Consider the following 26,859-nt stretch of genomic DNA (forward strand, 5'->3'; position numbering starts at 1 on the left):
GGCAGCGAGGCACCTTCTCCTTGGGCCGGGAGAGTGGGTGCACAGGGCACCCCTGCACCAACACCCCCCACTCCCTGGGGTACTCGCCTCACCAGCCTTCTCTCTGCCTTCCCTGCATCTCTCCCCACCATTCTGCCTCACCCCTCCATTCGCTCCCCTTCCTCGTCCTCCCCTTCCTCCCTACCAGCTTCCCTCCAGCCCCTTTGCCCCCTCTTATGCCCTCTCCCTCCCGCTGCCTGCCCTCACGCCCCAGCCCTGCCACCCCCTGCTCCTTCCTCTCTCTGCACGTGGGTCCCTGCACCTCTCGGCCCTCACATCCGTCCAGCTCCTGCCCTACCCGCTTCTCCCACCAACGCGGACCCGTGGAGTCCCCAGCGCCCGTCGCCCTCGCCCCTTCTTCCCCTCTCCCCCTCCTCTCCCCTGCGCGCCGGCCTCCGACCTTCCCTGCTTCTCCTTCCCTCTCCCTCCCACCCCTGCACCCTCCCTCCGCTCCCCTCCCCTCCCCCTGCTGCTCCCTCCATCATCAGTATTCTGCTCGCGTCGCTGCCGCTCTCGGCTGCTCTCGGTCGCTGCCTGCCGCACCGTCCGAGGCGGGGGGCCGGGGCCGGGGCCGGGGCCTGGGGGGGTGGGGTGGGGGGAGCGCGGCGCCCGCCGGCGGCCCGCGCAGGGAGGCAGGCGGGCGGGCGGGCTGGAAGGAAGGCAGGCAGGAGGAAAGGGAGCAGGGGCGGCAGCAGGCGGAGGCTGGCGGGCGGCGGGCGGCGCCGAGGCTCAGAGGACCCCCACCTCGCCGCCGCCGCCGCCGCCGAGCCCCCTCCCCAGCCCGTGGCGGGGCGCGCGGGGACCACCGCCAGGGACCCCGGGCCGGCGCAGCCCCGCCCCCCGCGCCTCCCTGCAGCGGGCCTCGCACCCCACATCCCCGCGCCTCTCTGGGGGGGCCCTCCCCCCCGGCCGGGCATGCTGCCCCCGGAAGGAACCCTGAGCCTCGCGGTGAGTACCCGGCCCGGGGGCCCGCGCGGGCCGGCGGGGGTCGTGGGGGACGTTGTCTAATTAGGGGGCCTCGGTCCAGGCCTCCTCGGGGATGGGGGGGCGGCGGCAGAGGACAGTGGGCGGGGCCTGGCGGAGAGCAGCGGCGGGTGGAGGCGGCGGCGGGGGGGAGTCTGGGGGGGCCAGAGAGTTGTGCATGGGGGGGTCGACGCCGCCGCCGGGCACCGGCTGGGGGGAACGTCGGGGGTGGCCGCCGGGCAGCGTATCCACTGTGGGGTTAAGGATGTCGGCTTGAATGGGGGGGCAGCGGGGGGCGTCGGCCTGCCCCCCCTCCGTTCTCGGTGCCCCTCGTGCCCCTCCCACCGTCCACACCGCGGCTGCCGGGTGGGGGGGCACGGCGGCGGTGGGGAGGGGGAGAGGCGGGCTCGGGGTTTCCTTGGTGACCGCGCCTGGCAGGAGCGGTTGCCGTGGCAACCGGGGAGAACCGGGGAGTTTGGGAAGTGAGAATGGGAAAGGCGCAGGGGGTGAGTGGGGAGCGACCCAGCCCCCTCCTCAGTCTCCAGTCTCCCTCTGGGCCCCCCAGACCTTGTCGTGGAGTGCCCTTGTCCCCCTCCCCAGACCTCCGCCACAACCCTCCGGGCTTGGGCCCTGCCAGCCCAGACCTCGAGGCTCTGCCCGGACCCCCTGCTGTCCTCCAGCGCCCTCGGCACCCAGGGCACCCTGCCTGCCGACCTAACTTCCCTCCCTCCCTGCGATCTTCCTCTCTGTGTCCCTCCCTCAACCTTATGTGGAAGCCCCCAACTTTAGCCTCCCCCAGTACCCACCGTGTTCCTCTCTACACCCCTTTTCTCTCGCCCCTCTGCTCTGGATGCAGGTCGCCCCCTCGGAGATCTTTCTCCTGGGCCCATCTTTTCCAGGGACCCCAGTTCCTGCCTCCTCAGCCCTGTGACCCCCTACTCCCAGACCCCCTCTCCCGCCAGCTGCCTGTGCTCTGCATACCTCCCACTACCCTTTGAGGCCCAAGATCTGTGTGGATGGGGGTCCCTCCGCACCTCTTGGCCCCAACTGCCAGGGACTGCCCCTCTCCTGCCTAGGGGTCCCAGGCCAGCCTCTTCGGGGCCGTGCATGGCCCCTTGCCCATGTCCTGTGGGCCACTCCCATCCTGACCGCTCCTTCCCCACCCCCACCCACCTGGCTCCAAATCCTGCACCCCGCGGGCACCGCGGGGGGCCTCTCCGACTTTCTCTCTAGGGTGGGGAAATCCCCCGGGGAGAGCCCAGTCGGGCAGGGGAGGGGGGAGCCAGCCTCGGGGCTGCCCCTCAGCCCCTCCCCGCCCCCTCCCCAGCTGGGCGCTGCAGTGGAGCCTCCGCAGCGCCCCATTGCTATGCGCCTCACATCTCCAGTCCCCGCGCAGCCGCCAGACAGGAACTGGGCTCCAGCAGCAGCTGTGGGCCGCCAGCAGCTTCCCTCGCGCCCGGCCGGGCAGCGTCCTAGCCCCCCATATGAAAAATACAACCCGAAGGCCCCAGCAGCTCGGCGGGGGCCAGCGCCACCTTCTTCCTGGGGCGTCTTCTGTACCCCTGTCCTGCCTCCCCGAGCCCCACCCCCATCCTGCTCCTCCCGGGGTGCCTCTCGCCCTGCCCCCCTAGTCTCTAAGCACACCCAGAAAGAAGGGACAGGGACCGGGAGCTGTAGAGAGGGGTGGGCAAGGAGCCCACCTCACCGGAAGGTGCAGGGCTGACACTCCCGTGAGGTGCTGAGTCTGAGATGCGCCATCCCTGGTGGGGGTCCCAGGGGCACAGGGCGGGAGCAGTCCCCGAACTCCCAGCCTCATGCACTCAGACACACCTGCTTGCAGATGTTTCCCGGGAGCTGCAAGGGGAGGTGACCTCATGCTCCCAGCCACCTGATGCCCTAGTCCCACCTAGCAGCCCACCTAGCAGCGCTAGAGAGAACTCGGGGCATCCCCACAGCTCTGAGGGTAGAGGAGGTGGGGCTGCTAGCCTATTGCTTGGGGTGCCAGTGTCCCCTTTCTGTGTCTCCCTTCTCCCTCACGTTTGCCCTCTGTCAACCCCCTTCCCTGTTGCCCCTTCCTGGCCGCGACCACCTCCAAGGCTTTGAGAATATTTCGTTTGCTGCCAACTTTTTTTTTTAAACTTAGTGATTTCACAAATCCATCTGGCCACGGGGCCGCGGCTGCGCACCAGGCTCGCTCTGACGAGCATTTGCAAAGATCCAGTGGGAACTTGGGGGCCCGGGTGGAGTGGATGTGACAGGTCAGGTGTTCTCCCGGAGCCCCAGTGACCAGCTCTCAGGAATTTTCTGCCCCTGGGTGTCCAGTCTCTCCCGCCTCTCCCCGAACCGTCTGCCCTGTTGCCCGGTGCTGGCCACACTTCCTCCTTTGATCTCCTTCCCGAAGGACTCTGACTGGCTCCCTTTGATTCCCTCATGCCCTGTGGTAATGATGGGGTGGGTGGGAGGCTCAGCTCCCAGCCTCACTTGCAGCCAGCTTGCTTGGGCTTCTGGAAGTGCTCCCCCTCCAGTGCTCCTTACCACCTCTGCTTTTTATTGCTGCCTTGGAACCAGGCCCTCTCCTCCAAGCCAGTGGTGCAGAAAGTGGCCGTGTGGCAGCAGGCTGACTGTAGGGACCAGGGGTGGCCACCGGCCCCGTCTGGTCCCCCTGCGATCTGTGGTAGTTGTGGGGGGTGGCCACGCAGGAGGACACTGGAAGTTCATCTGGTGTACAAGGGTCCTGGGGGACCTGGGCCTCGGGCCACTGTGGGCTCCCAGACTAGGTATCTTCGGTGTGTGTCTCAGCACCAGCCTCCACTCTAGCCGGCTGGGGGGGTGGAGAACTCTGGCTGCACCTGAGCCCCCCACCCTGTCTCTCTCAGTCTGGAGCGTGGAAGTGCTCTTGCAGAAAGGGGGGACCAAGAGAGTGAGGAGAGAAGCAGGACCCCCCCGTTGCCTGGAAACCCAGAGAAGCTACTGTCATGGGGGGCGGAGGGAGTCTAGGAGGGTGGGGGCAGTAGGCGCTGGGGAGGCAGGAAAGCCGAAAGAGCTCTGGTCTCTACCAGGGAGACATGCACTGGGGGCCCTTGCGGGAGGGGGTCGTGCACGGGTCAGACCAGACGGGGCAGCCCATGCTCTGCCCTGCTGTGCCCTCCAGCCCCTCGCGCCACCTGGGCCATTGCCACTCACACCTGCCATGCTGTGGGGGCTCTCGGCTCTGCTGCTTCCACCCCCTCTGGGGGCCCCTGTGGGGAGCTGGGATCCTTAGAGTGCCTGGGCAGGGGTGTGAGCCCCAAGGCAGTGGCCCTGAGTTGCCCCAAGGCAGGGGAAACTGAGTCTGGGGGAGTTCAGGTCCCTGACAGTTAGATGATCACAACAGGCTCATAGGAAGCATCCGGATTATTTGCGGAGTGGGGGACACACTGGTGATGCTCAGAGCTCACTCCTGGTGGGCTTGAGGGACCATATGTGGTGAAGGGAATCGAACCCGGGTGCTAGGCCAGCGCCCTCCCGCTGTGCCATGGCTTCGGCCCCTAGAGTGAGGCAGTCCCTGAGAGACAGGACAAGCATTTCCTTCACAGGCCCTGGAGCCCCAGCCCCAGCACAGAGGGTCCTTCCCCCCAGGGCACCCAGAGGGGAGCAGCGGAGACCCTCTGGTGAGTGTGCATGAGCCCCACTTCCTGGCCAAGGAGCATTTGGGTTCAGTCAGAGTTAGGGGGTTGCAGGTGGGGCAGGGCTGAGTTCCTAAAGGGGGAAGAAAATTGTTCTTCTCACCCCAGAAGCCAAACATGGGCCTTAAATTTCCCCATCAGACCAGAGAGACAAGATGGGGCTGGGACTTGCCCTAAACAAGCAACCCAGATTCAGTTCCCAGCACTGCTTAGGGTCCCCCAGCCCCCACCAGGATGAGCACTGAGACCATCAGGTGTGGCCCCAAACAAAACAATAAAAGACAATCAGTGTTTCCATCATGTCTGCGCCCAGCGTGCCCCCCGAGTCGCCCCCTCTGCAGACCAGCCTCGCTGGGGGTGGCGGTGGCTCAAGGAGCTGAGGCAGAGTTCCGGTGACACCCAAGCACCAGCCCAGGATGGGACCCACTTTGCAGAGGAGCAGGTTGAGTCCTGCCGCCCCCCCCCCCCCCGCCCCGAGCACACAAACTCCTGTGTGCATGGAGAAGGGGGTCCTTGTCTAGAAAAACAAGGTAGCAAGAAGCTCCTTTGGGGACCCTCGATCCATACCCCTGGGAAAAGAAGAGCCCTGCCCTTCTACAGACACTCCAGAAAGAGTTGGGGGTCCCGTCCTGCCCTCTTTCCTTCCTCTCACTCCCCCTCCAGCTCAAGAAACAGGGAGCAGGATGATGGAAATGCCCCCCCGCAGGCTCCTGTCCCCACTCACGACCTGTGTCCTCTGTCCCCCAGAGGGTGTCACTGGGCAGAGTCCTGGAAGGACAATGACTGTTGGGGTGCAGGGGGCGCCCCTGCTGCTGCCCTGCGACCACGCTGCTTGGCTGCACCTCCAGCTCCTCCAGCGCCTCTCTCCTCCCTCCATCCTGAAGCCCCCCACATGCCCAGGGGTCTTTCTGACTCCAGCGGCTGCCCCTCCTCCTGCTGTGTGCATGGCATGGCTTGCTCACCCCCACTAGCCCTCACCCCTGCTCCTAAGCCTCAGCTTTTTTATTTTTTGGTTTTTGGGTCACACCCAGCGTTGCACAGGGGTTCCTCCTGGCTCTTCACTCAGGAATTACTCCTGGGATGCTGGGAATCGAACCCAGGTCAGCCATGTGCAAGGCAAACGCCCTACCCACTGTGCTATCGCTCCAGCCCCAGTCTCAGCTCTTTAATTATAGGAGCAGTTGGACCACAGCTCCACAGCTGGTGGTGCTTAGGGCTTCTTCCTGACTCTGAGCCCAGGGACCACTCCTGGCAGGGGCTGGGGTGGGGGTCCCTCTGGGATGCCTGGGGTGGAACCAGGGCATACTGTGTCCAGAGTAAGTGCCTTTCCACTGGATCCTCCAGCCCCTGAGTCTCACATTTGACATCCCCTTCCTTGGACCCCATTGGCCTGCCCAGAACCCCCCCCAAGTTCTGCTGGCCAGCTGTAGAGCACCAGGTCCCTAAGTCCAGGCAAGTGTTTATGGCCCTGTAGCCCCATGGGGTGCCCTGACAGCTTGGGGGGCTCCCTGCAGAAAGCACACAAACCCCTGCCCGGCTTAGCCTTCTGGAAACAAGACAGTCTTGGGTGTCGGATAACTAACTTGGGATCACCGAGTCAGAGGCAGAGGTGGTGTGGGGGACCCTGACCAGTGGGCCGGGGAGACGGGGGACAGGGGAGAACCCTCAGGAACTTAGTCCATGAAAGACTGAATGACCAGGGGTGATCTCTCTAGGGGTCAGAGAGCAGGGTCAGAGAGAGCAGGAGAACCCTCTGCTCCCCACAAGACTCTAGTCCACCCTGAGCAGCCCAACCCAGGCTGGGCCGACTCCTCAGCACTGGGGACCCTTCTTGGGTTCTGCGTGCCTGGGGATGGTCACTCTCAGGTTAAACCTCCATCCCGGCGCAGCACAGCCAGACGTCCTGCCTCAGACCTGCCCTTCTTACCCCAGCTCATGCACCCAGTGAAAGGGGTCTGCAGGCCGCTCTCTGCCCCCTCTCTCCCAGGCCCCGGAGGCCCTGCTGTGTCCCACCATAGCTCTGTCCAGACCCTCCTCCCTGTCCCCCAGGACCCCTCATGCTCTCTCTGCTGCATCCTGACCCACAGGGCCAGAGTGGGGAGGGACCAAGTGGGGCCGCCCTGCCGCCCAGCTCAGCTCAGGGCTCCTCCTCACTGTGTGGTGGCCCCTCTCTGCGCCGAGCAATAGCTGAGCCGGCTTCATGCTGGGACAGGGGGGCACTTTTGCCGTAGGGCAAGGTTTGGGGGATTGGGAAGAGCAGCATGGGGCTGGTACCCCTGTCGGGCACCACTTCCCAGGCACACAGCCACCACCAGGACTGAGCTGCGTGCCAGGTGCACGTGTGTGTCCATGTGCGTTTGTGTGTGTGCATTGTGCTGAGTATGTGTATATGAATGTGTGTCTTGTGTGTATGAGCATGTGCGCGCGCATGTGGGCCAATCTCCAGGGGCCGGAGTGTTTGATGGAGCCAGATGTGCATCTGGGCACAGCCCTGGGGCCAGTGTGGCAGAAGCAGCTGCCTGGTGGAGTTGGGGTGCACTGCTGCCCAGGCCAAGCAGCCCAGAGGGGTGGGCCTGGGTGGGCTGGGCAGGCCTGAGACCTGCACCCCTGCCAGGATCCGGTCTGAGTGGCGGCATGTGGATGTGTCAACAGGAGTGTGACACAAGTGCCAGACGACACTGAGGTCACTGCCTGGTCTACACTGTCCCTGGGGGCCACTGAGGGCTCACCAGCACTGAGCCTAAGGGCACCCACTTCCCTGCCCCCTGAGTGTGCGGACCACTGAGGGGCAGGCAAGGGGGCAGGCTTCTGGGAAGAAAAAGCCCAGATGACGGGGCAGAGCAAGGCCTGGGGGGAGACCATGAGGGGTCTGGGAGCGCATGGGGATCCGGCCCCAGGCAGGAGTCTGAGCCAGTGGGGAGAGAGAACGAGAAAGAGAGAGCTGGAGAGAAAGCAAGAGAACACACAAGAGAAAGGGAGGGAGAGAGAGTAGCATGAACAGCAGAGTGGGCAGGAGGCGGGTGGGGGTGTGCCTCTGCCGGGTTCCCCCAGTCGTGGGTGCAGGGCCGTGAAGTTTCACCCCCCCAGTCCTGAGAGCCAATGTATCTCAGAGTCCCCAGGGAGGGTGGCTGAGGGGTCAGAGACCCACCTAGGCCTGTGGACTTCACCATGGTCTGAGCCACAAAAGGACTAGGTTGGGGTATATTTGTGTGCGTATATGTATGTGTATTGTATGTGCATGCATGTATGTGCATATCTGTGTGTCTGCATGTGTATGCATATGTGTGCACATGTATAACTGTGTGTGTGTGTGGGGTGCTAGCCAACCCTGCCCACAAAAGGGACAGGCTGTGTGGGATAGAGGGGGGTGCCCGCCCACCCTCATGGGTGTCCAGATGGGGTCTGGCCAAAGTGCCAGGAGAAGGGGGTGGGCGATGGGCTTCGTGAGGGAACAAATGGGAACTGGCCTGGGATGGCATCAGTGGGGGGGGGGGCACCTTGAAGGAACTGGGGGGGCGGCTTTAAGCCCTGCCTAGGACCGGGGTTCAGCAGCGGGACAGGTGGAGCCGAGCTTGGCTGCCCCAGAGGCAACGCTGAGCCACGAGGCCTGGCTGGGCACGGTGCAGGCCCGCCCCCTCGCGCTGCCCAGCACCAACCAATGGGTTAATTAGATAACGGAGCCTTTGATTAACGGAGGGAGGGGGAGGCGCAGGCGGCGGAGGGAGGAGGGAGGAGAGCGGTGGGAGGAGGGAGGAGGGAGCGCCGCGGCTCCGCACCGCCGTGTGACTAGAAATTGTAATCGGGAGAGCTGGGGCGGGCGGACCGGACCGGGACAGACCGAGCAAGTGGACTGAGGGACAGACGGACGGACTGTGCGGACCTGGGGGCGGGCGGAAGCAGCCCAGCAAGGACGAGATGGGGGAGAAGGAGAGGGGGCACGCGGCGCCCCCGGGGGCGGAGAGGCCGTGAGGAGGTGCGCCCACGGAGGTGGCGCTGACGACCCCCGCTGGCCGGCCCGGGAGAGAGACCCCCAGGCCAGGGAGGCGGGGAGAGGCGGGGGCGGGGGTAGGAGGGAAGCCCCCCTCCGTCCGAGGGGAGGAGACTGTCGCATTGGTTTCCCCTCGGCCCCCCCGGGGGTGGGAAGGGCGACAGGCGAGGGGGGGGGCGCGGGGAGACCAACGAGGCCCTGCGCCCCCCCCCCCCAGTGCCACCTCCGCGGGCCGCCCTGGAGACCCGGGGCCGCGGAGCCCGCTAGCCCGGCAGGCGGCATGTGGAAGGGGGGCCGGGAGCTCCGGGGGAGGCCCAAAGGAAGCGGAGCCGCGGGGGTGAGTGTCGCGCTGTGGGGGACAAGGACGCGGGGCGGGCTGCACTGGGGTGCGGCGGGGCTGGGGAAGCGGCGGGTGCAGGGGGTGCCTCAGGCTCTGCCATCGATTCTGGGGCGGCCTGTCTTAGGGTCCAGCGCCCCCACCAACCCCGCTGGGCCGTGCCAGCCCCTACGCTCAGAAAATATGGGGTGCGTGGGTGGAAAGGCGCGTCCATCCCCCACCCCTGACAGGCGCGCTCTCTGGGTACCCTCCCCGCACCCCGTCTCTGTCCCACTGTCTCTGTCCCTTTGTCCCTCCATCTCGTCCCTCTGTGGGTCTCTGTCTCGCTCAGGCATTGGTGCACGGACATGCGCAGACGCATTTTTCTCCATATGAGCTGAAAAGCTCCGGGAAGCTGCAGTGGGAGGGAAGGCGCGTGCGCGTGTGTGCGTGCGTGTGTGCGTGCCCGTAGGGGGAATGTGTGTGTGCAAATGTGTGCTCGGGTATGTGTATGTGCTGGCGCATGTGTGCACGCATGAGTGTGTGCGTGTGCAGGAATGTGTGCGTGTGTGCATGTGTATGCGCTCATGCATGTGTGAATGTGTGCTTAAGTGTGTGCACCTATGTGTGAATGTGTGTGGGTGTGCATGCATGTGAATGTGCGGGGCATGGCTGGTTGTGCCCACTGCGGGTGTGCCCTGGGCTGTGTAGGTATGTCTGTCCAGTCCACCCTCTCCATAGTAGAGTTCCCTGTTCTGAGGGTGTCTGTGATCTCCAGATGTGTGGAGGCTGCAGGGACACCCAGCCTGTGGCCAAGCTGTCCCCCTGCCCCGCACCTGTGTCCTCTGCAAACTGGGCGTGTCCAGCAATGCCCCCAACACCAGGCAGGCGACAGGGCCAAGACCTGGTGAGGTATCCATGGTTCTCCCACCCTACCTGCTGGCTTGGCAAGTGCAGCGGGAGGAAGAAGGGGGTGGGCAGGGACTGGTCCCAGAGCTAAGCCTGTCCCGTCTCCTCCTGACCAAGCCTGTGGTTCCTTGTCCACCCCTGGCACCCATAACAGGTGGTGACCCTCCCAGCCCCGCTGTCCCCCGGGACTCCCCCTCAGCCCTCTCTGCAGGGAGACCGGCACCTTAGCTTCTCCTTCAGGAACCCTGAGTGTCCCCTCTGCCCCCCTTCCCCAGCCCCTCTCCTAGGCCCTGGGATTCCCCAGGGGACTAAGAGTGGACCACGTTGCCGCACCTTGACCTGCGCCCCTTCTCTGTCCCCTCCACCATCTCAACCTTCTTACCACCCTTTTGGAAATCATGCAGAGAATTAAGCATCTGTTCATTTGGCTTTGGGTTTGGGTCTGACTCTGGCTCTGCTCAGGCGGCCCTCTGGGGAGCTGGGGATGGGAAGGCGGCTGAGCCAGGCCAGTTGCCTTCCCCTCTACCCTCTCTGCAGCTCTAGAACGAAGTTTTGTGGCTTTGTTTCAAGTTGTTTTCATTTATTGGGGGGCGTGCTCCCGGACCGTCCGCGGGGGCTGGGGATAGAAGCCGGGTCCACTAAGGCCATAGCGCCTTCATCTCCCGGCCCAGGCCTCTCTGGTCTCAGAACCGACTTCGGCTCTGCACCGGGACCCCGCGCGACCACCCTCCCCGCCCGCCGGCCTCACACGTGTCCTCTCTCCGCAGCCCCCCGCCGCCCGCGCGGAGCATGAACATTGAGGATGGCGCGCGCCCGCGGCTCCCCGCGCCCCCCGCGGCCGCCCGGTAGGATGTCGTGGCCCCGCGGGGCGCTGCTCTTCCTGTGGCTCTTCTCCCCGCCCCTGGGCGCCGGCGGGGGCGGCGTGGCCCTGAGTGCCGCCGCCGCCGGGGGCGCCCCGCCCGCCACCTCCTGCCCCGCCGCCTGCTCGTGCAGCAACCAGGCGAGCCGGGTGATCTGCACGCGCCGGGAGCTGGCCGAGGTGCCCGCCAGCATCCCCGTCAACACGCGCTACCTGAACCTGCAGGAGAACGGCATCCAGGTGAGTGCACGGGCTGGGGCTCGGCCTCTGCGGGGACCGCCTCCTGGGCCTGGAGCCTCAGTTTCTCTTTGGGGTCTGGGGTGGCAGGGCCAGTGGGTTTCTGGGAAGGCACTGGCTGGTGTTGTCCCAAGCTCTGGGGTGCGCGCCGCGGGCGGGGGCTGGGTGTCCAGTCGTGGCTGAGTGAGAGCTGGCCCCTGGGGGCATCCCACCCCAGCTGCAGCCCCCTGCGGGTCAAAAGAGCAGAGCACCCCGCGTGTGGGATGGTCCAGACTAGTCCCCCTGCCGAGTGGGGGCCTGGGGTGGCGAGATGCTGAAGACTTAGGGTCTCTTGGGGCTGGAGCGGCAGTACAGCGGGGCACGCGTTTGCCTTGCACGTAGCCTACCTGGGCTCCATCCCCAGCGTGCCAAATGGTCCCTCAAGCACCACCAAGAGTAATTCCTGAGTGCAGAGTCAGGAGTAACCCTGCGCATTTCTGGGTGTGACCCAAAAGGCAGTCCAGTCCAGTAATACCAGTCCTCCCGTTGTTCATCGATTTGCTCGAGCGGCCCCAGTAACATCTCCATTGTGAGACTTCTTGTTACTGTGTTTGGCATATTGAATACTCTCGGTAGCTTGCCAGGATCTCCAAGAGGGGCGGAGGAATCGATCCCGGCTCGGCCGGGCTGGCTGCGCACAAGGCAAACACCCTACTGCTGAACGCGCCCGATCTCCTCTGATCTCGGAAGCTAAGACCCAAAAGGAAAAAAAAAGAAAAAGAAAAAGAAAAAGAAAAAGACTTGGGGTCTGAAGGTGCATGTAAGGGGGATGAGTCTGCAGTTCAGGCCAGCCTGCTTGCTGCTTCCTGAGGTAGCGCCGCCTCCTGCTGTCTGTCAGTCCATTCTCCAGGAGTCCTGGGGAGGCCCCAGTGGGGGACCCTGCCCTGCCTCTTAAATAGGAGAAATGCTCTAGCATGGGCGGGGACCCCTGGGTGCCTCACACCCCAAACTCCCAGGACCCCCAGATCCCCCTCCTGAGAGGCCCCATGAATGAACCCCTCAGAGACATGAGCGCCGAGAGGGAAGGAGACTCCCAAGTGCTCCTCTGGGGTCTGTGTGCCTCGTGGGCTGGCAAGGGTGTGTGGCAGTGTGTGAGACTTTGTGACAGCATGGCACTGTGTGTGTGAGCATGTGTGACAGTGTGACTGAATGTGTGAATATGACAGAGTGAGAGTGGCTGTGTGTGTGACAGTGTGTGACATACACGCATGACAGGGCCCACCAAGCCGACAGTCCCCATGTGCCCCGTCCTGCTGGCTGGAGTCTGTCTCGGGTGTCGGGGACAGATTTGCACCTTGTTGGGCTGCTGGGTGACACCTTCCAGACTCGCCTCCCCCTCACCTGACACTCCCCCAGAGACAGCCCAGCTCCTAGGTCAGCCTGTCCCCGTGGAGGGATAAAAGGCCATGAGAATCTGGGGTACAAGAGAGGCGCCTGCTGCAGGAACAGGGAGGGGGCAGGGGGCACAGGTGACATTTGGGGGGAGTGGGAACCCCCTGGTGGCTGTGGTGGAGACAAAGGTGGAGCCCACCCAGGCTGGTGGAGTGTTACGGATGCAAATGTGGCTTTTGTGGACTTGGGCTGTTTTGGTTTAGGGGTTCCGGGGGCTGCAGCTGAGGGAACATAGTTGAACTGGGTGGGGGCACAGGAGGCCATGACAGACCCCACAGGCCACTTTGGTCTCTGCTGCTAGGAAGACTCAGTCCCTTCCTTCAGGATTTCAGACTGAGTGGCCCCTGTGCTCACACCCCCTAGTCAGATACCTCTGGACCCACCCGGGACCACCATCTGGAGGGCCGTGCATGGCCACTCCTGTAGGGCCCTATGGTCTGTGGTAAAGGCACTGGACATCTGGACCAGGCCCTGAGGCCTTACTGCCCTGGGGCTCTCTACCCCAGGGCACCGAGGCCAGGGGCCCTGCGCAGCCACCGGGGCATGCTCAGGGGAATGGGCCTTCATCCAGACCCCCGCAGATAGGAGAGCCTGGCCTGGCACGTGAGAGGAAGTGCTTAAAAATACTTGGAACTTTTTCATGATCCACGTCCCCCAACTGAGAAAGCCGCCCGTCCCGCGCGATATAAATAACGACTGTTTACATCAGTGTCGGAGCTTTGCTGGCACTTTGCTGTGCCCGAGTACGTGTATTTTTAAATTATTTATTGCAGAACGAATGCAAATTAATTTAGAAATGGCTTGGAAGCATTCTTGTGTGGGGGCTTCAGGGCAGCGCCCAGCGAGGCCTGAGGGTGGTATGTGCCCTGCCCAGCCCTCGCTGGCCGGGGTGGGAAGCCGAGCACACAGGTTCGGGTTAGGTTGGCACCGGGTGGCCATTGTGGCCAGCCTCACCAGTGTGGTTGGTGTAGCCAGCATGGCCTAGGAAGGGGTAGGGTTGGAATGGCCAGAGTGGCTGTGTGGCCAGCATGGCAGTGTGGCCGGCGTGGCTGGTGTGACCTGCGTAGCGGTGTGATCTGGTGGCGGTGTGACCTGCTGGCAGTGTGGCCAGTGTGGCTGTGATGCTGATGCCCCCGGCGAGCTGCCCAGCTGCTGTCTGGAGGAGGGGCACATCTTTGGTGCCTTTTCTGAAGCTTGGGGTGCCGGTCCAGGGGCAGATTGGGGGGTGTGGGGAAGATGGGAAAGCAGTGCCCTAGAGGACCCTGGTGGTCTGCTGCCAGGGACTGTTGTCCTTCCTCACAGGATGGGGACTTCTCTGACAGGCACCACATCCATGCAGTGCACATGTACATACACACATGCCTGCACACATGTGCCTGCCCTGCACCCCACAGCAGAGGGCTGTGGAGGGACCTGAAGTCGGGGGCAGCTGCCTCTGTAGCCTCCCCAGTGGTCACTTTCTGGTCACCTGGCTCCTGCCCGGACTGGGTCCTCCACTGCTTGCTGTGCCCAGCACCCAGAGCCAGCCAGACACACACCAGGGCTTAGAGACACGAGTGCAAAGCCACTCGGGGGCACCTGCCAGGGGCATGTGGGGGAGATAGGGGACATCTGTCGGCCCAGCAGAGTCCCATCGCTCCGAGCTTCCCTTTGCCAGCCTGCAGCACAGTGGGGTGCAGACAGACCATGTAGGAATGTGGGGACACCAGCGAGGAGGGTCTGAGTCACATGCGGCGGCCACAGGAAGCAGAAGTGGCGACCTGATCGCCCGTCCTGGCAAAGTGCCGGGAACCCACAGCAGCCACCGCGGCAATAGCCTCGATTGTTGGGCTGGGACAGGCCTGTGTACGCCCAGGCATGCGTCCTGCTGCCACTCAGGCCAGGCTGGCTGTCACCGTCTCGAGGGGGACCCCCTGCAGACCAGGCGTGCCTCGGGCCGACAGCTGCGCCGCCTCACTGGGTCACTCATCCCCCCTCACTGCTCATCCTTGCCCCCTATGCTCCCCCCGACCAACTGTCCATCTGTCTGTCCCGCCGTCGTTCCCGGGAGCTTCCTGCCGGTCTGTGCTGTGGCTGTCAGTGTCAGCGGCACTGTGTCTGCAGCCTTTTCTTTGTTTCCACTCACTGGGTGTGCATGTGTGTGCGTGTGCGTGCGCGCGCCTGTGTATGCACGCCTGTCTTTGTGCACGTGTTGTGCATCTGAGTGCCTCTGTGGGTGGCTGTGTGTCTGTGTGCACAGGTGTGTAGGTATGTATGTGTCTGCATATGTTCACACGCGTACGTGTGTGCACTTTGTACACGAGTGTTATGTGCATTTGTGACTGTGTCTGTGGATCTGTGCATGCCTGTGTCTGTGCATGTGTGTCTGCATATGTGTGCACATGCATGTGCATCTGTGATTACATGTCCATGTGTGCCTGTGTATGCATGTGTGCTCACATGTGCTTGCATGTGTGTGCATTGTGTTTCTGAGTGTGTACGGGCATCTGTGACTGTGTCTTGTGTGCATTTGTGTTTGCGTCTGCTGGTTTTATGCTGTGATCTGGCATCTCCCTGTGGCCGTCACCCCTCCCCCTCCCCAGAGTTAGCAGAGCAACCCCCCACTAGGCCTCCCAGCCACCACAACTCCTCCTCAGAGCCCCATTGTGGAGAGAGTGGGTGATGAGAGCTTCGGATCAGCACCAGCAGTGAGGTCAGAGGGCATGAGTGCAGCAGACTAATAAACTACCCGGATTCAGGGAAGCTCTGGATCCTCGGGACCACCTGGTGCACGGGCAGGCATGTACACAAAGGCGGTGGACAGGGGCTGGAGTGATAGTACAGCAGGGAGGGCATTTACCTTGCAGTCAACCGGGTTCAATCCCCAGCATCCCCTAGGGTCCTACGAGCACCGCCAGGAGTAATTCCTGAGAGCAGAGCCAGCTGTAAGCCCTGAGCATCTCCAGGTGTGGCCCAAAAACCAAAACTAAAAAGGTGGTGGACAAGGCAGGGCGCTTCCATCCTCAGGAGCCCCTGAATCCTCCCAGGAAATCCCCAGTGGGGCTTCCCTAGTTTTGGGGATGGGGGGCTGAGTACGGGCGGGGCATGTGCATCGGCTCTCCTGCTTCCGGAAGCCGTGGCAACACTTGGTGCCAAGCAGCGTAGGGTCCCTGCAGCAAGCCGGGCACTCACAGGCACACATCTCCATTGTTTGGGGGACTTGGGCTGAATCTGGGAGCCCACTCTTGCAGAGCAAGTGCCTCAGTGCTCAGATTCCTTTCTCATAGTCAGAAGGAGGCCAGAGACAGGATCAGGGCTTCAGGCCTGCCTGCCCTGCTAGGAGCGACCTCTGAGCACAGAGGCAGGAGTAAGCCCTGAGCACAGCCAGGGGTGGTCCCCAAGATAAAACAAAACAAAAAGCAGCAAACAGAAGTGGCAGCATCATGGGGCTGTACTGCTTCTCCCTGTACTGCTGAAAATGTCCCTCACAAGTCCCTTCATCAGGACCAATCAGACTTCCTATGAAGGGTGGAATGTTCTAGACAACAAAGAAATAACAGAGGAGCTAGGCTGAGACTGGCGGCCCTGGTGTGGGGAATGGCAAGAAACTCAAATGTGTGGTGCTCCCCTCCTCCCAAGGGGGTGTGCCTCCCATGTGGCCCGGCTATCTTGAAGGGGAGGGGGGAGGCTTGCATGCAGACAACCCCTACCAGCGTCCCAGGACAAACAGCAGAAACGTTTCTCAGTGACATGTGTAGGATTTTCCAGGTGGCTGAGCCTCAGCAAGAAGACAGAGGTTTGGACTGGATGGTCCATCAGGAAAGAAGGGAGGAGATGGCTGAGGAGGGGGCTGGGGCGTAGTGAACCACCTCTGGTGACTGGCCAGCCGAGCAGAAGGGGACCCTGTACTCCCGGCTCCCACTGCAACTCTCCTCCTCAGCCCTGGGGGTCCCCCGAACCGGGGAGCTCCCAGGCCTCAATTTCCCCGCCTGTGTGACAGGCCACTTCCCAGAGGACATGTGCAGTCAGGCAGACAGAGGGGCGAGCAGGCCCCCCTCCCAGGACACGGCCAAGGGGCCCCCGCACCCCTGTCCTGCTTGTGCTGCTGGATCATGGCAGAGGCTGTGGGTGTCCTGGGCCCCCATTCCTGCCCCTGCACTTCAGCTGTTTCTGATTTGGGGCTCTCATGGGGCTGTTTGATTTGATTGATTCATTTCATTATTAATTATTGGCCTGGGACCAGATCCAGTGGTGCTCAGGGCCTACGCCCAGCTCTGCACTCAGGGATCACTCCCAGCTCTATGCTCAGGGATCACTGCTGGCAGGCTCATGGCACCCTATGGGGTGCTGGGGATACAAGGCCAGCACCCTCCCTACTGTTCTGTCTGTCCGGCCAGCCCCTGTGCCCCATTTTTGGTAGAGAATCTTCTCAGGCTGGAGATGAAGGCGCATCTCCAGTCCCATTGATTTGGGGGTGAGGTGGGGGTGGAGCCCTGGCAGGCAGGGCCGAAGAGCCTGGTGGGATGGGGTTCAGGAAAGGGTGGGCTTAAGCCCCTCTGCCCCCCCTCACCTTTATGCCTGCTGTCTCTGCAGGCCAGAGCCTTGGCCACCCACTAGGCTTCACTGCCCAGCAGCAGCCGAGCAGGCCCCTGTGCCTCCTGGGCTAGGAGGACCCAGGCCAGAGAGAAAGCACAGGGATTGGCTCTAGCTCTGCTTGCACGGACACAGGCTTGACCCCCCTCCCCCGCAGCATCACGTCCCTGAGCCTGCTGGGATTCATTCCTGAGCACAAAACCAAATCAAACCTAGGGGACCCCTGACCCTCAGCAGTGATGTGCTGCCTGGTGGTCTCAGCCTGGGGAGACATTCGCCCCCAGGTGACGAGAACATGAAGGGTGATAGAGACCCCAGTCCCCCCAATTCTTCCCGCCCCAGCCCTCCCCACCCTCCAGCTGGGGGACTTCCTGTACTGACCCCCCCAGACTCAGACCTGAGGTGCCTCTCCTGGGCAGACACCAGCAGCACAGCACCCCGCTTCCAGGAGCAAGGAGGACTCCCCGCCAGTCCTACCCAGGGGCCCCGCTTCATGCTCTGACACTCATGCTACAGCCTCAGGGGTTCTTGCTAGCTGAGACCCTGAGTCCCTCTTTGGGACATATCCCTATTTTACTTTTTTCTGTTTTTTTTAGACCACACCCAGAGATACTTAGGGTCACTCCTGTCTAGTGCTCATTGTTACTCCCAGATAAGTGCTCATGATCAGTGCTCGTGGTAACTCCGGGCTCAGTGCTCCTTACAGTGGTGCCAGCATCACATACATTGAACACACGCCTCCTGCATACAGGGCCTGCACTCAGCCTGCTGAGCGCTCCCATCCCCAGCTCTATTCATGAGCACCCCTGAGTGCTAGACTCTACCCAAGATGCAGGCTACTGTTGGTCTGGTCTTTTTTTTGTTTTCTTTTTCGATTACACTCGGTGTTGCTCAGTGTTACTTCTGGCTCTGCACTCAGGAATTTACTTCTGGCGGTGCTCGGGGGACCATACTGGATGCTGGGGATCGAACCCTACCCGCTGTGTTGTGGCTCCGACCCCAGGACACAGGCTGCTGGGCACATGCCCATCCCTGAGGAGAGCCACCTGCAGGCTCAGCACCCAGGGTGCTGCCCAGTTCACTCCACCATGAGGGGCTGGAGCGGGTGCATGGGCAGGGTCTGGGGTGGACACCACAGAAAGGGGTGAGCAGCCCTCGGGCAGGCTGCTGGGGCTCTGTGGGAAAGGCCTTTGCAGGGAGCCTGCATGACCAAGATGGAGGAGGGGGTTCCCTCTGGTCCCCCAGCTAGCCAAGCTCGTCCGGTCACTAGTGCCCATTGCAAAGGGTGCAGGAAGGAAGGGAAGGGGAGAGGCCATCCAGAATCAGACTGTGCAGGAAAATCCCCAGAGTCTAACACTGGAAATGCTAAAAAAAAAAAAAGAAGAAAAAGAAGAAAATTAATGCAAAATATTCCCAGCAGTGAGACACTAAGCACTGTGCTGTTGGTTCATCACATTCAAAACAGATGCAAAGGGTTTACCTTAATGGCGTTAAGATTAACAATTCCCCCAGCTGTTTTCCTACCACAGTTAAATTTTTATTTTAAAATCTTATTATCCTTTTTGCTTGTTTTTGAGCCACACCCAGGGGTGCTCAAAGCTTATTCCTGATTCTGCACTCAGGTGGGCTCAGGGGATCCTATGGGGTGGCAGGAACCGAACCTAGCTGGGCTGCATGCAAGGCAAACGCCCTGCCTGCTGTGCTGTCACTCTGGTCCCGACAACTTCTCTGTCTGGGCAGTAGCACTGTAGCACTGTCCTCCCGGTTTTCATCGATTTGCTCGAGCGGGTCCATTAGCTTCCAGTAACCTCGTGAGACTTGTTACTGTGTTTGGCATATTGAATGTGTTATGGGTAGCTAGCTTGCCAGGCCTTGCCGTGCGGGCGAGATACTCTTGGTAGCTTGCCGGGCTCTCCGAGAGAAGTGGAGGAATCGAACCCAGCTTGGTCAGCCGGCTGTGTGCAAGGGCAAACACCCTACTGCTGTGCTATTGCTCCAGCCCCCTGACAATTTTTTTTTTTTTTGCTTTTTGGGTCGAGCGGGCCCAGTAACGTCTCCATTGGAGACTTTGTTGTTACTGTGTTTGGCATATCGAATACGTCACGGGTGGCTTGCCAGGCTCTGCCGTGCGGGCGAGATACTCTCGGTAGCTTGCCGGGCTCTCCGAGAGGGGCGGAGGAATCGAACTCGGGTCGGCCATGTTGGCTGCATGCAAGGCAAACGCCCTACCGCTGTGCTATCACTCCAGCCCCCTGACAATTTTTTTTTTTTGCTTTTTGGGTCATACTCGGCGATGCTCAGGGGTTACTCCTGGCTCTGCACTCAGGAATTACTCCTGGCAGTGCTCAGGGGACCACGTGGGATACTGGGAATCAAACCCCGGTCAGCCGCGTGCAAGGTAAACGCCCTACCGCTGTGCTATGGCTCCAGCCCCTGACAATTAAATTTTTAATAAAAGATTTCTGAGGGCTGGAATAATGGGGGCCATGGTTCAGACAGGGCATGAGACCACCTGGCCTGGAGGACTGACACTGTGCCAGTGGAGAGCCCCACCTACCTCTGCCACAGGGCTGCCCCAGGGCCTGTCTACACCACCACCCGTCTGTGTTCAGTCTCCCACGCTCCATACTGAGCCTCAGGGCAGACAGGGCTGCAGCTGTGTTCATGGGGGATTTTGCTGGATTCCTGAGCCCAGCTGGAGGCCTGACGCGCTGGGTCACCCAAAAGAATCTTGGGTCCCTCAGGCGAACTGACTCCTGGGTCACATGTGGCTGAGGGCGGGCCTGCTGCCTTGTGCCCCTGGACAGCCCGGCCCGACCTCAGTGAAGGGGACAGGCATGGTGGGGACGCCTTGCTGCCTAGATCTAGGAGAAACCCACTCAGTCCTGATTGTGCAGCTTTGCAGCTGTGAGGTTAAGGGTGAATGATGTCCTTCCAGAACCTCCATGATGATGAAGGTGTATGGACACGCCCATGACTGGGTTCCCCTGGGGACTCACTGAACTTGGACCTTGAGTTCTGGGCATTGTCTTAACAGGCCCTTCATTACCACTGGCCTGCTTCCTGACCGGGTTCCCAAGTGGGGCGGAGGAGGAGAGACAAAGAGGCTGACGTGATCTTGGACAAATGTTAAGGGAACTCTCCAAAAGTAGAAAAAACCCAGGGCTGGAGAAATAGAACAGGGGATAAGGCACTTGCCTTGCATGTGGCCATCCTGAATTTTATTTCCAGCACCAAAAATGGTCCCCTGGGGCTGGAGCAATAGCACAGTGGGTAGGGCATTTGCTTTGCACGAGGCCAACCCAGGTTCGATTCCCAGCATCCCATATGGTCCCCCGAGCACCGCCAGGAGTAATTCCTGAGTGTAGAGCCAGGAGTAACCCCTGAGCATCGCTGGGTGTGACCCAAAAAGCAAAGAAAAAGAAAAAATGATCCCCTAAGTATCTCCAGGAGTGACCCCAGAGCATAGAGCCAGGAGTAAACCCTGAGCACTGCTAGATGTAACCCTAAACCACAAAAGAAAACGACGACAAAAATACCCAAAAAAACAAAACCCAGAAAATACAGGTCAGGTACAGGGGATAAGGCATCTGCCTTGGAGGCGACCATCTCAGTTCCATCCCCCGCACTGCCATGGGTGAGCACAGAGCTAGGAGTAAGTCTTGAGCACTGCCCAGCGTGGCCCCCAAACCAAACCAGATTTCTAGACTTTCTCAGAAGAAAACCTGCTGAAGCAGCGCGGGGCAGACCAGACAGCAAGCAGGGCCCGCCAAGAGGCTGAGGGTAGGGCCAGGGCCAGGGGCTGGCATTGCACCAGGCACCCACGCACGGACGGGTCCTGCAGCACCGCGGGCTGCTGTCCAGCAGTGACCCCTCCACTCTGCACCCCTGCAGCAGAGCTCAAGGAGGAAGGAGGGGTGAGGGAGGGACCTTGTCCCAGGCTTGTCGCCCAGGCCGGAAGCGGATGCGGATGCGACCAAGCACAGTGCTGCGTGGGAAACTCGCTAGAGAAGGGGCAGAGCAGAACAGGACTTGCTGAGCTGGGGGGGAGGGGCGGGGGAGGCGTCAGTCAGGCTTCTGCTGAGTGGGGTCGAGCCACACTCAGAGGGCCATCTGAGCTGGGAGGAGGACTCTTTTGAAACAGATTCTCGCTGGCCACGGCCATGTACTCTCTCATCCAACGGTTCAGCAAGGACCACGGGCTCAGAGACACTGACTCACTGGCCCACAGTCACACAGCACAACAGCGGCTTCCCCGCACGTTAGAGGACGGGGCTGGCCCAAGCGGCCCAATCGTCCGCTCCCAATCGGCCGGCGGGGTTCTGATTGGCGGGGCCCGCCCCCTTATTTCCCTGCCCACGCCCCCGTTTCCTTCCTTCTGGGAGCACCTGCAGCCTGCCCGGAAGCTCCTTAAAGCCTTCCAGACCAGGGAGCGGCCGGCACGTGACCGACCCGGCTGCTCCTCGGAGCTGGTCTCGAATGGAGCGCAGGGGTCCCTCTCGGGGCTTCTGGGTGGAGGGGAAGGAGAAGGGACGTTTCTCAGCTGTACATTCCGGGAGAGAAACACTTGGGAGAGAACTCAGGGTCGGAGCAAGGGAACCGCGAGCGCAGGGGCGCGGGAAGGCGAGAGGGGCACACCTGTGCCCGAGGGCTCAAAGGCGCTGATCCCGCATGGGGCCACCGGGGCCATCCCCGAGCCCTGCCAGAAGTGGCCCCCAAACCAAAATGGAAAAAGGGAAGATAAGGACTCGGGAGCATTCTGGGCCGCAGTGGGTTAAACCAGTCTCTTCCCAGACTGGCTGTAGCTGTTGCCCGCTTTCAGCGGCTTCCGGGCCAATCGGTGGCTCGAGGCCCACGTCGGGGCAGTCCATCCACTGGGGGGCGCTCGTCCTGCTGGCCACTGTCCCTGAGCAACTGTAAGACCACTGACTTTTTTTTAACTCCTTTCCGCCCTCCCTTCTTTTTCTTGATCTGCTTGTGGCTGTGGCTACGGCTCTCTTTCACAGACACACACACACACATGCACTCACACAAGCACACACACCCATACCCACACCCCCACACCCCCACACCCATATTCACACACACACTCACTTGGCTGCAGTACTCCCTAGGAACTGCCATGTGGGTCATGATGCTCTGGAACATTCTGGCTATGGTGCTCACTGGTGGTCTCTGTGACTGTCACACATGTACTGGGGAAGTGCTCACACTTCCCAGATGGTGCTCATTCAGACAGTCACAAACACATGTGCATACACACATACATACACACCACACACTCATACATGCACATAAACATATAACACGTCACACCCAGACACAAACACATGGCTGTCACCGTTTGAAATAAACTTGTGGGTTTCAGAGATCCCAGGGGAAAAACTACCAGGAGAGTGTGTGTGTGACTGTGTGTGTGTGTGTTCGTGTGTGTCTGTGTGTTTGTGTGCTAAGCTCGGCAGGTCACCCTAGGGACTGAACTCTCAGCTTTACAACTAAGCTACTAAGTCATCTCCCAGGCCCCTATTTAACTCTTTTTTGTTCTTGGGCCACACCTGGTGGTGCTCTGAGTTCCTAGCTAGTATTCCTAGCTCTGAGTTCAGGAATACTCCTGGCAGGCGTGGGGGACCATAGAGGGATTAAACTCAGGTCAGCCACATGCAAGGCAAGCACCCCAGCCGCTGTACCACCACTCCAGCCTCTTTTTTAACTGTTTACAAGAGCATTTTCTCAGGGCTGGAGGGAGTGGCAAATGAGGCATGTGCTTTGCACACGGCTAACCCACATTCAATCCCTGGCACCACACCGGACAGGAGTGACCCCTGAGTGCGGAACCAGGAGTAAGCCCTGAGTGCTGTGGCTGCAGAAGGGAGGGCTGAGTGCTGCTCCGGGTGGCCTCTGGCGTCCTCTCTGCTGTTCATCTCTGACAGTCTGGGAGGCTGCTAAACTCAGAACATTCCCATCACCCCAAGTTTCCTCTGCCCCTTCTCAGGAGTCCAAACACACGTGAATACAGGCACATGCCAGGCACAAACTACATACAAACAACATGTGAGTTCACACACATGCACAGGCATGCACACACACCATTCACGCCTCATGGAAGCCACGCATGCGCACACTCTCCCTGGTGCCCCTTACTACGTCTGGAACAGCAGCCCAGCTGGCATGACCGAGCCGACCGTCTTTGATGCCTGTGTCTCCTGGCCACATGTCCTGCTCTTATGGGAGAGACTTTGCTCCTTCCCGTTGCTCAGCCAGCGAGACCCGTGCATAGAGACTTCTGGGGTCTCTTCTGGGAGCACCCCTACCCTGCTTAGGGTTAGAAGACAGCTGAAGCTGGGGTGGGGGCAGAGGTGGCTGTGGGGAGGATCATTCCATGTTGGACTGCATGAAAGAATCGAGCTGGTTTTTCCATAGGATCTTCCAATGGGGAAAATGTTGACAAGTGGGAACGGACTGGAGCAGGGAGGGTGTGTGCCTTGACTGTGCTGACCCAGGCTCAATACCAGGCACCCTATAAAGTCTCAGGAGTGAGTGCAGAGCACCACTGGGTGTGGTCCCCTACAAAAAACAGGGCTGGAGAGATGGTGAAGGGTTTAAGATTCTGGCCTTGTACACAGTCGACCTGGGTTCAATCCCTGGCATCCCATAGGGTCCCCTAAGCCCTGCCAGGAGTGAGCCCCGAGAACAGGGTCAGGAGTGATACCCGAACACAGAACCAGGAATGAGCCCTAAGCACAGAACCAGGAGTGGGCCTTGATCACGGAGTCAGGATTGAGCCCTGAGCACAGAATCAGGAGTCAGCCCTGAGCACAGAGCCAGGATTGAGCCCTGAGCGCAGGGTCAGGAGTGAGCCCCAAGAACAGAACTGGGAGTGCACCCTGAGCACAGAGTCAGGAGTCAGTCCCCAGCACAGAACTGGGAGTGAGCCCTGAGCACAGAGCTGGGAGTGAGGGCTGAGCACCGCTGTGTGGTCCCACACTAGCTGGAAGCTCAGGGGCCTTCAGGCCCAGCCCACTGATGTGCCCCCGCCCTGCCTGCAGGTGATTCGGACAGACACCTTCAAGCACCTGCGGCACCTGGAGATCCTGCAGCTGAGCAAGAACCTAGTGCGCAAGATCGAGGTGGGCGCCTTCAACGGGCTGCCCAGCCTCAACACGCTGGAGCTGTTCGACAACCGGCTGACCACGGTGCCCACGCAGGCCTTTGAGTACCTGTCCAAGCTGCGAGAGCTCTGGCTGCGCAACAACCCCATCGAGAGCATCCCCTCGTACGCCTTCAACCGCGTGCCCTCGCTGCGGCGCCTGGACCTGGGCGAGCTCAAGCGGCTGGAGTACATCTCGGAGGCGGCCTTCGAGGGCCTGGTCAACCTGCGCTACCTCAACCTGGGCATGTGCAACCTCAAGGACATCCCCAACCTGACGGCGCTCGTGCGCCTGGAGGAGCTGGAGCTGTCGGGCAACCGGCTGGACCTCATCCGGCCCGGCTCCTTCCAGGGCCTCAGCAGCCTGCGGAAACTCTGGCTCATGCACGCGCAGGTGGCCACCATCGAGCGCAACGCCTTCGACGACCTCAAGTCGCTGGAGGAGCTCAACCTGTCCCACAACAACCTGATGTCGCTGCCCCACGACCTCTTCACGCCCCTGCACCGCCTCGAGCGTGTGCACCTCAACCACAACCCCTGGCATTGCAACTGCGACGTGCTCTGGCTGAGCTGGTGGCTCAAAGAGACGGTGCCCAGCAACACGACGTGCTGCGCCCGCTGCCATGCGCCCGCCGGCCTCAAGGGCCGCTACATCGGCGAGCTGGACCAGTCTCACTTCACCTGCTACGCACCCGTCATCGTGGAGCCACCCACGGACCTCAACGTCACCGAGGGTATGGCCGCCGAGCTCAAGTGCCGCACGGGCACCTCCATGACCTCTGTCAACTGGCTGACCCCCAACGGCACCCTCATGACACACGGCTCCTACCGCGTGCGCATCTCCGTCCTGCACGACGGCACGCTCAACTTCACCAATGTCACCGTGCAGGACACGGGCCAGTACACATGCATGGTGACCAACTCGGCTGGCAACACCACAGCCTCGGCCACACTCAATGTCTCAGCCGTCGACCCCGTGGTGGCTGGCGGGGCGGGGGGGCCTGGGGGAGGACCCGGCGGCCCCAGTGGTGGTGGCAGCGGCGGCTACACCTACTTCACCACTGTGACGGTGGAGACGCTGGAGACACAGCCAGGAGAGGAGGCTCTGCAGCCGCGGGGTACAGAGAAAGAGCCTCCGGGACCCACCACGGATGGCGCCTGGGGTGGCGGGCGGCCAGGGGAGGCGGCGGGCGCGGCCGCCTCGTCCACCACGGCGCCGGCCCTGCGCTCCTCGCGGCCCACGGAGAAGCCGTTCACAGTGCCCATCACGGACGTGACAGAAAATGCACTCAAGGACCTGGACGACGTAATGAAGACCACCAAGATCATCATCGGCTGCTTCGTGGCCATCACCTTCATGGCCGCCGTTATGCTCGTGGCCTTCTACAAGCTGCGCAAACAGCACCAGCTCCACAAGCACCACGGGCCCACGCGCACCGTGGAGATAATCAACGTGGAGGACGAGCTGCCCGCCGCCTCAGCCGTGTCTGTGGCCGCTGCAGCCGCTGCGGCTGGTGGGGCTGGTGTGGGCGGGGACAGTCACCTGGCCCTGCCCGCCCTGGAGCGCGAGCACCTGAACCACCACCACTACGTGGCGGCCGCCTTCAAGGCGCACTACAGCAACCCAGGCGGCGGCGGGGCCAAGGGCCCCGGGGGCCTCAACTCCATCCACGAACCTTTGCTCTTCAAGAGCGGCTCCAAGGAGAACGTGCAAGAGACGCAGATCTGAGGGGCCCTGGAGCCCGCCCCGTCCCACCCTGTGCGCCCCAACTTCTGCCAGGGCAGGGGGCGCTGGGGCAGAGTCCCTCGGTGTCGGCCCGGACAGACACAGGGACTCAGGACCCCCATGCTGCTCCGGGCCCCCCGCCAGCCCGGGGTGAAAGGAGCTTTGTGGAGGGGAACCCTCACCCTTCACCCCAACCACCTCCTTCTCTGACGGTTCATTTTTTGCAGTTTGACGCCTGTTCCTCCCCCCTCTCCCTCTGCCTCACCCCCAAGAGACAGCCAAGCCCCCCCAATGCCCCTGCCCAAGGCACTGAGCCCCTTCTGGCTGCCCCGCCCCAGCCCTCACCTACCCCCCCAGACTCTTTTGATACTGAAGGGAGGTTCGCGTCGACAACTACCTGCTCTGTAATTACTTTAAAAAAACATGGAAAAAGTAAAAAAATATTTTTTTTTTTGGTCATGGAAAGGATGGAGGAGACACAAGTGAAGTGCATTGGGCTGCAGGGTGGGGGTCGGGGAGTGTGTAGAATGGGAGGGTCACGCAGGTTTCCTTCCAGAAAGGGGGGAGCCTCTGGGGAGTCTGGGGTCCTCAGCCCCACCCACCCTTGGGAGCTCCATGGGGAGCCGGCCTGAGACACTGCTGGGGTCATCACCCCACCTCCACCTCTAAGCAGAAGAAAGGGGGTAGGGCTGTTTCCTGGGTCTCTCCTGGGGCTGCCCAGGCCATATATGGACATGGAGGCCAGAGCCATTCCTGGGAATCTTCCCAAATAAGGTCACAGGTCAGCGTTCCTGACTCCAGGTCTCCAAGCCCCACACAGCATCCACGGAGCACACCTGTCCGGTTCGGGCGCTCCAGGATGTGGGGGTGCTCCAGTGACCTTAAGAGGGGTGTGGATTCCCCCAATGTTGACCCCTTCTCCTGCACCACCCCTCCCCAGCTAGCATCCCCCAACTCCCTCCCCCCCACACACACACACAGCTCTCTTATCTCCTTTTCAGCTGCTA

General features: G+C 61.6%; 1 protein-coding gene across 2 annotated transcripts; it reads left to right on the forward strand.

The window, feature by feature from the left end:
* The first annotated feature begins 594 nt into the window (after positions 1-594).
* Positions 595-26,320, forward strand: LRRC4B (leucine rich repeat containing 4B). 2 transcript variants are annotated; one of them, XM_056136195.1, is made up of 3 exons: positions 595-987; positions 10,648-10,979; positions 24,026-26,320. In XM_056136195.1, exons 2-3 carry the CDS (start codon positions 10,683-10,685, stop codon positions 25,853-25,855), a joined length of 2,127 nt encoding a protein of 708 aa, XP_055992170.1. In that variant the 5' UTR covers positions 595-987; positions 10,648-10,682; the 3' UTR covers positions 25,856-26,320. The 2 variants fall into 2 exon arrangements, with proteins under 2 accessions (XP_055992170.1, XP_055992169.1); XM_056136194.1 differs by lacking the exon at positions 595-987 and adding an exon at positions 8,460-8,992.
* The last annotated feature ends 539 nt before the right edge of the window (positions 26,321-26,859 follow it).

Source organism: Sorex fumeus, unplaced genomic scaffold (genome assembly GCF_029834395.1).
Source record: "Sorex fumeus unplaced genomic scaffold, SorFum_2.1 ptg000122l, whole genome shotgun sequence".
Lineage (NCBI taxonomy): Eukaryota > Metazoa > Chordata > Mammalia > Eulipotyphla > Soricidae > Sorex > Sorex fumeus.

Coding starts and splice junctions, on each gene's coding strand:
- LRRC4B (XM_056136195.1), top strand. CDS start 10,683: ATGGCGCGCGCCCGCGGCTCCCCGCGCCCCCCGCGGCCGCCCGGTAGG. Junction 10,980..24,025: donor TGCAGGAGAACGGCATCCAG/GTGAGTGCACGG, acceptor CCCTGCCTGCAG/GTGATTCGGACAGACACCTT.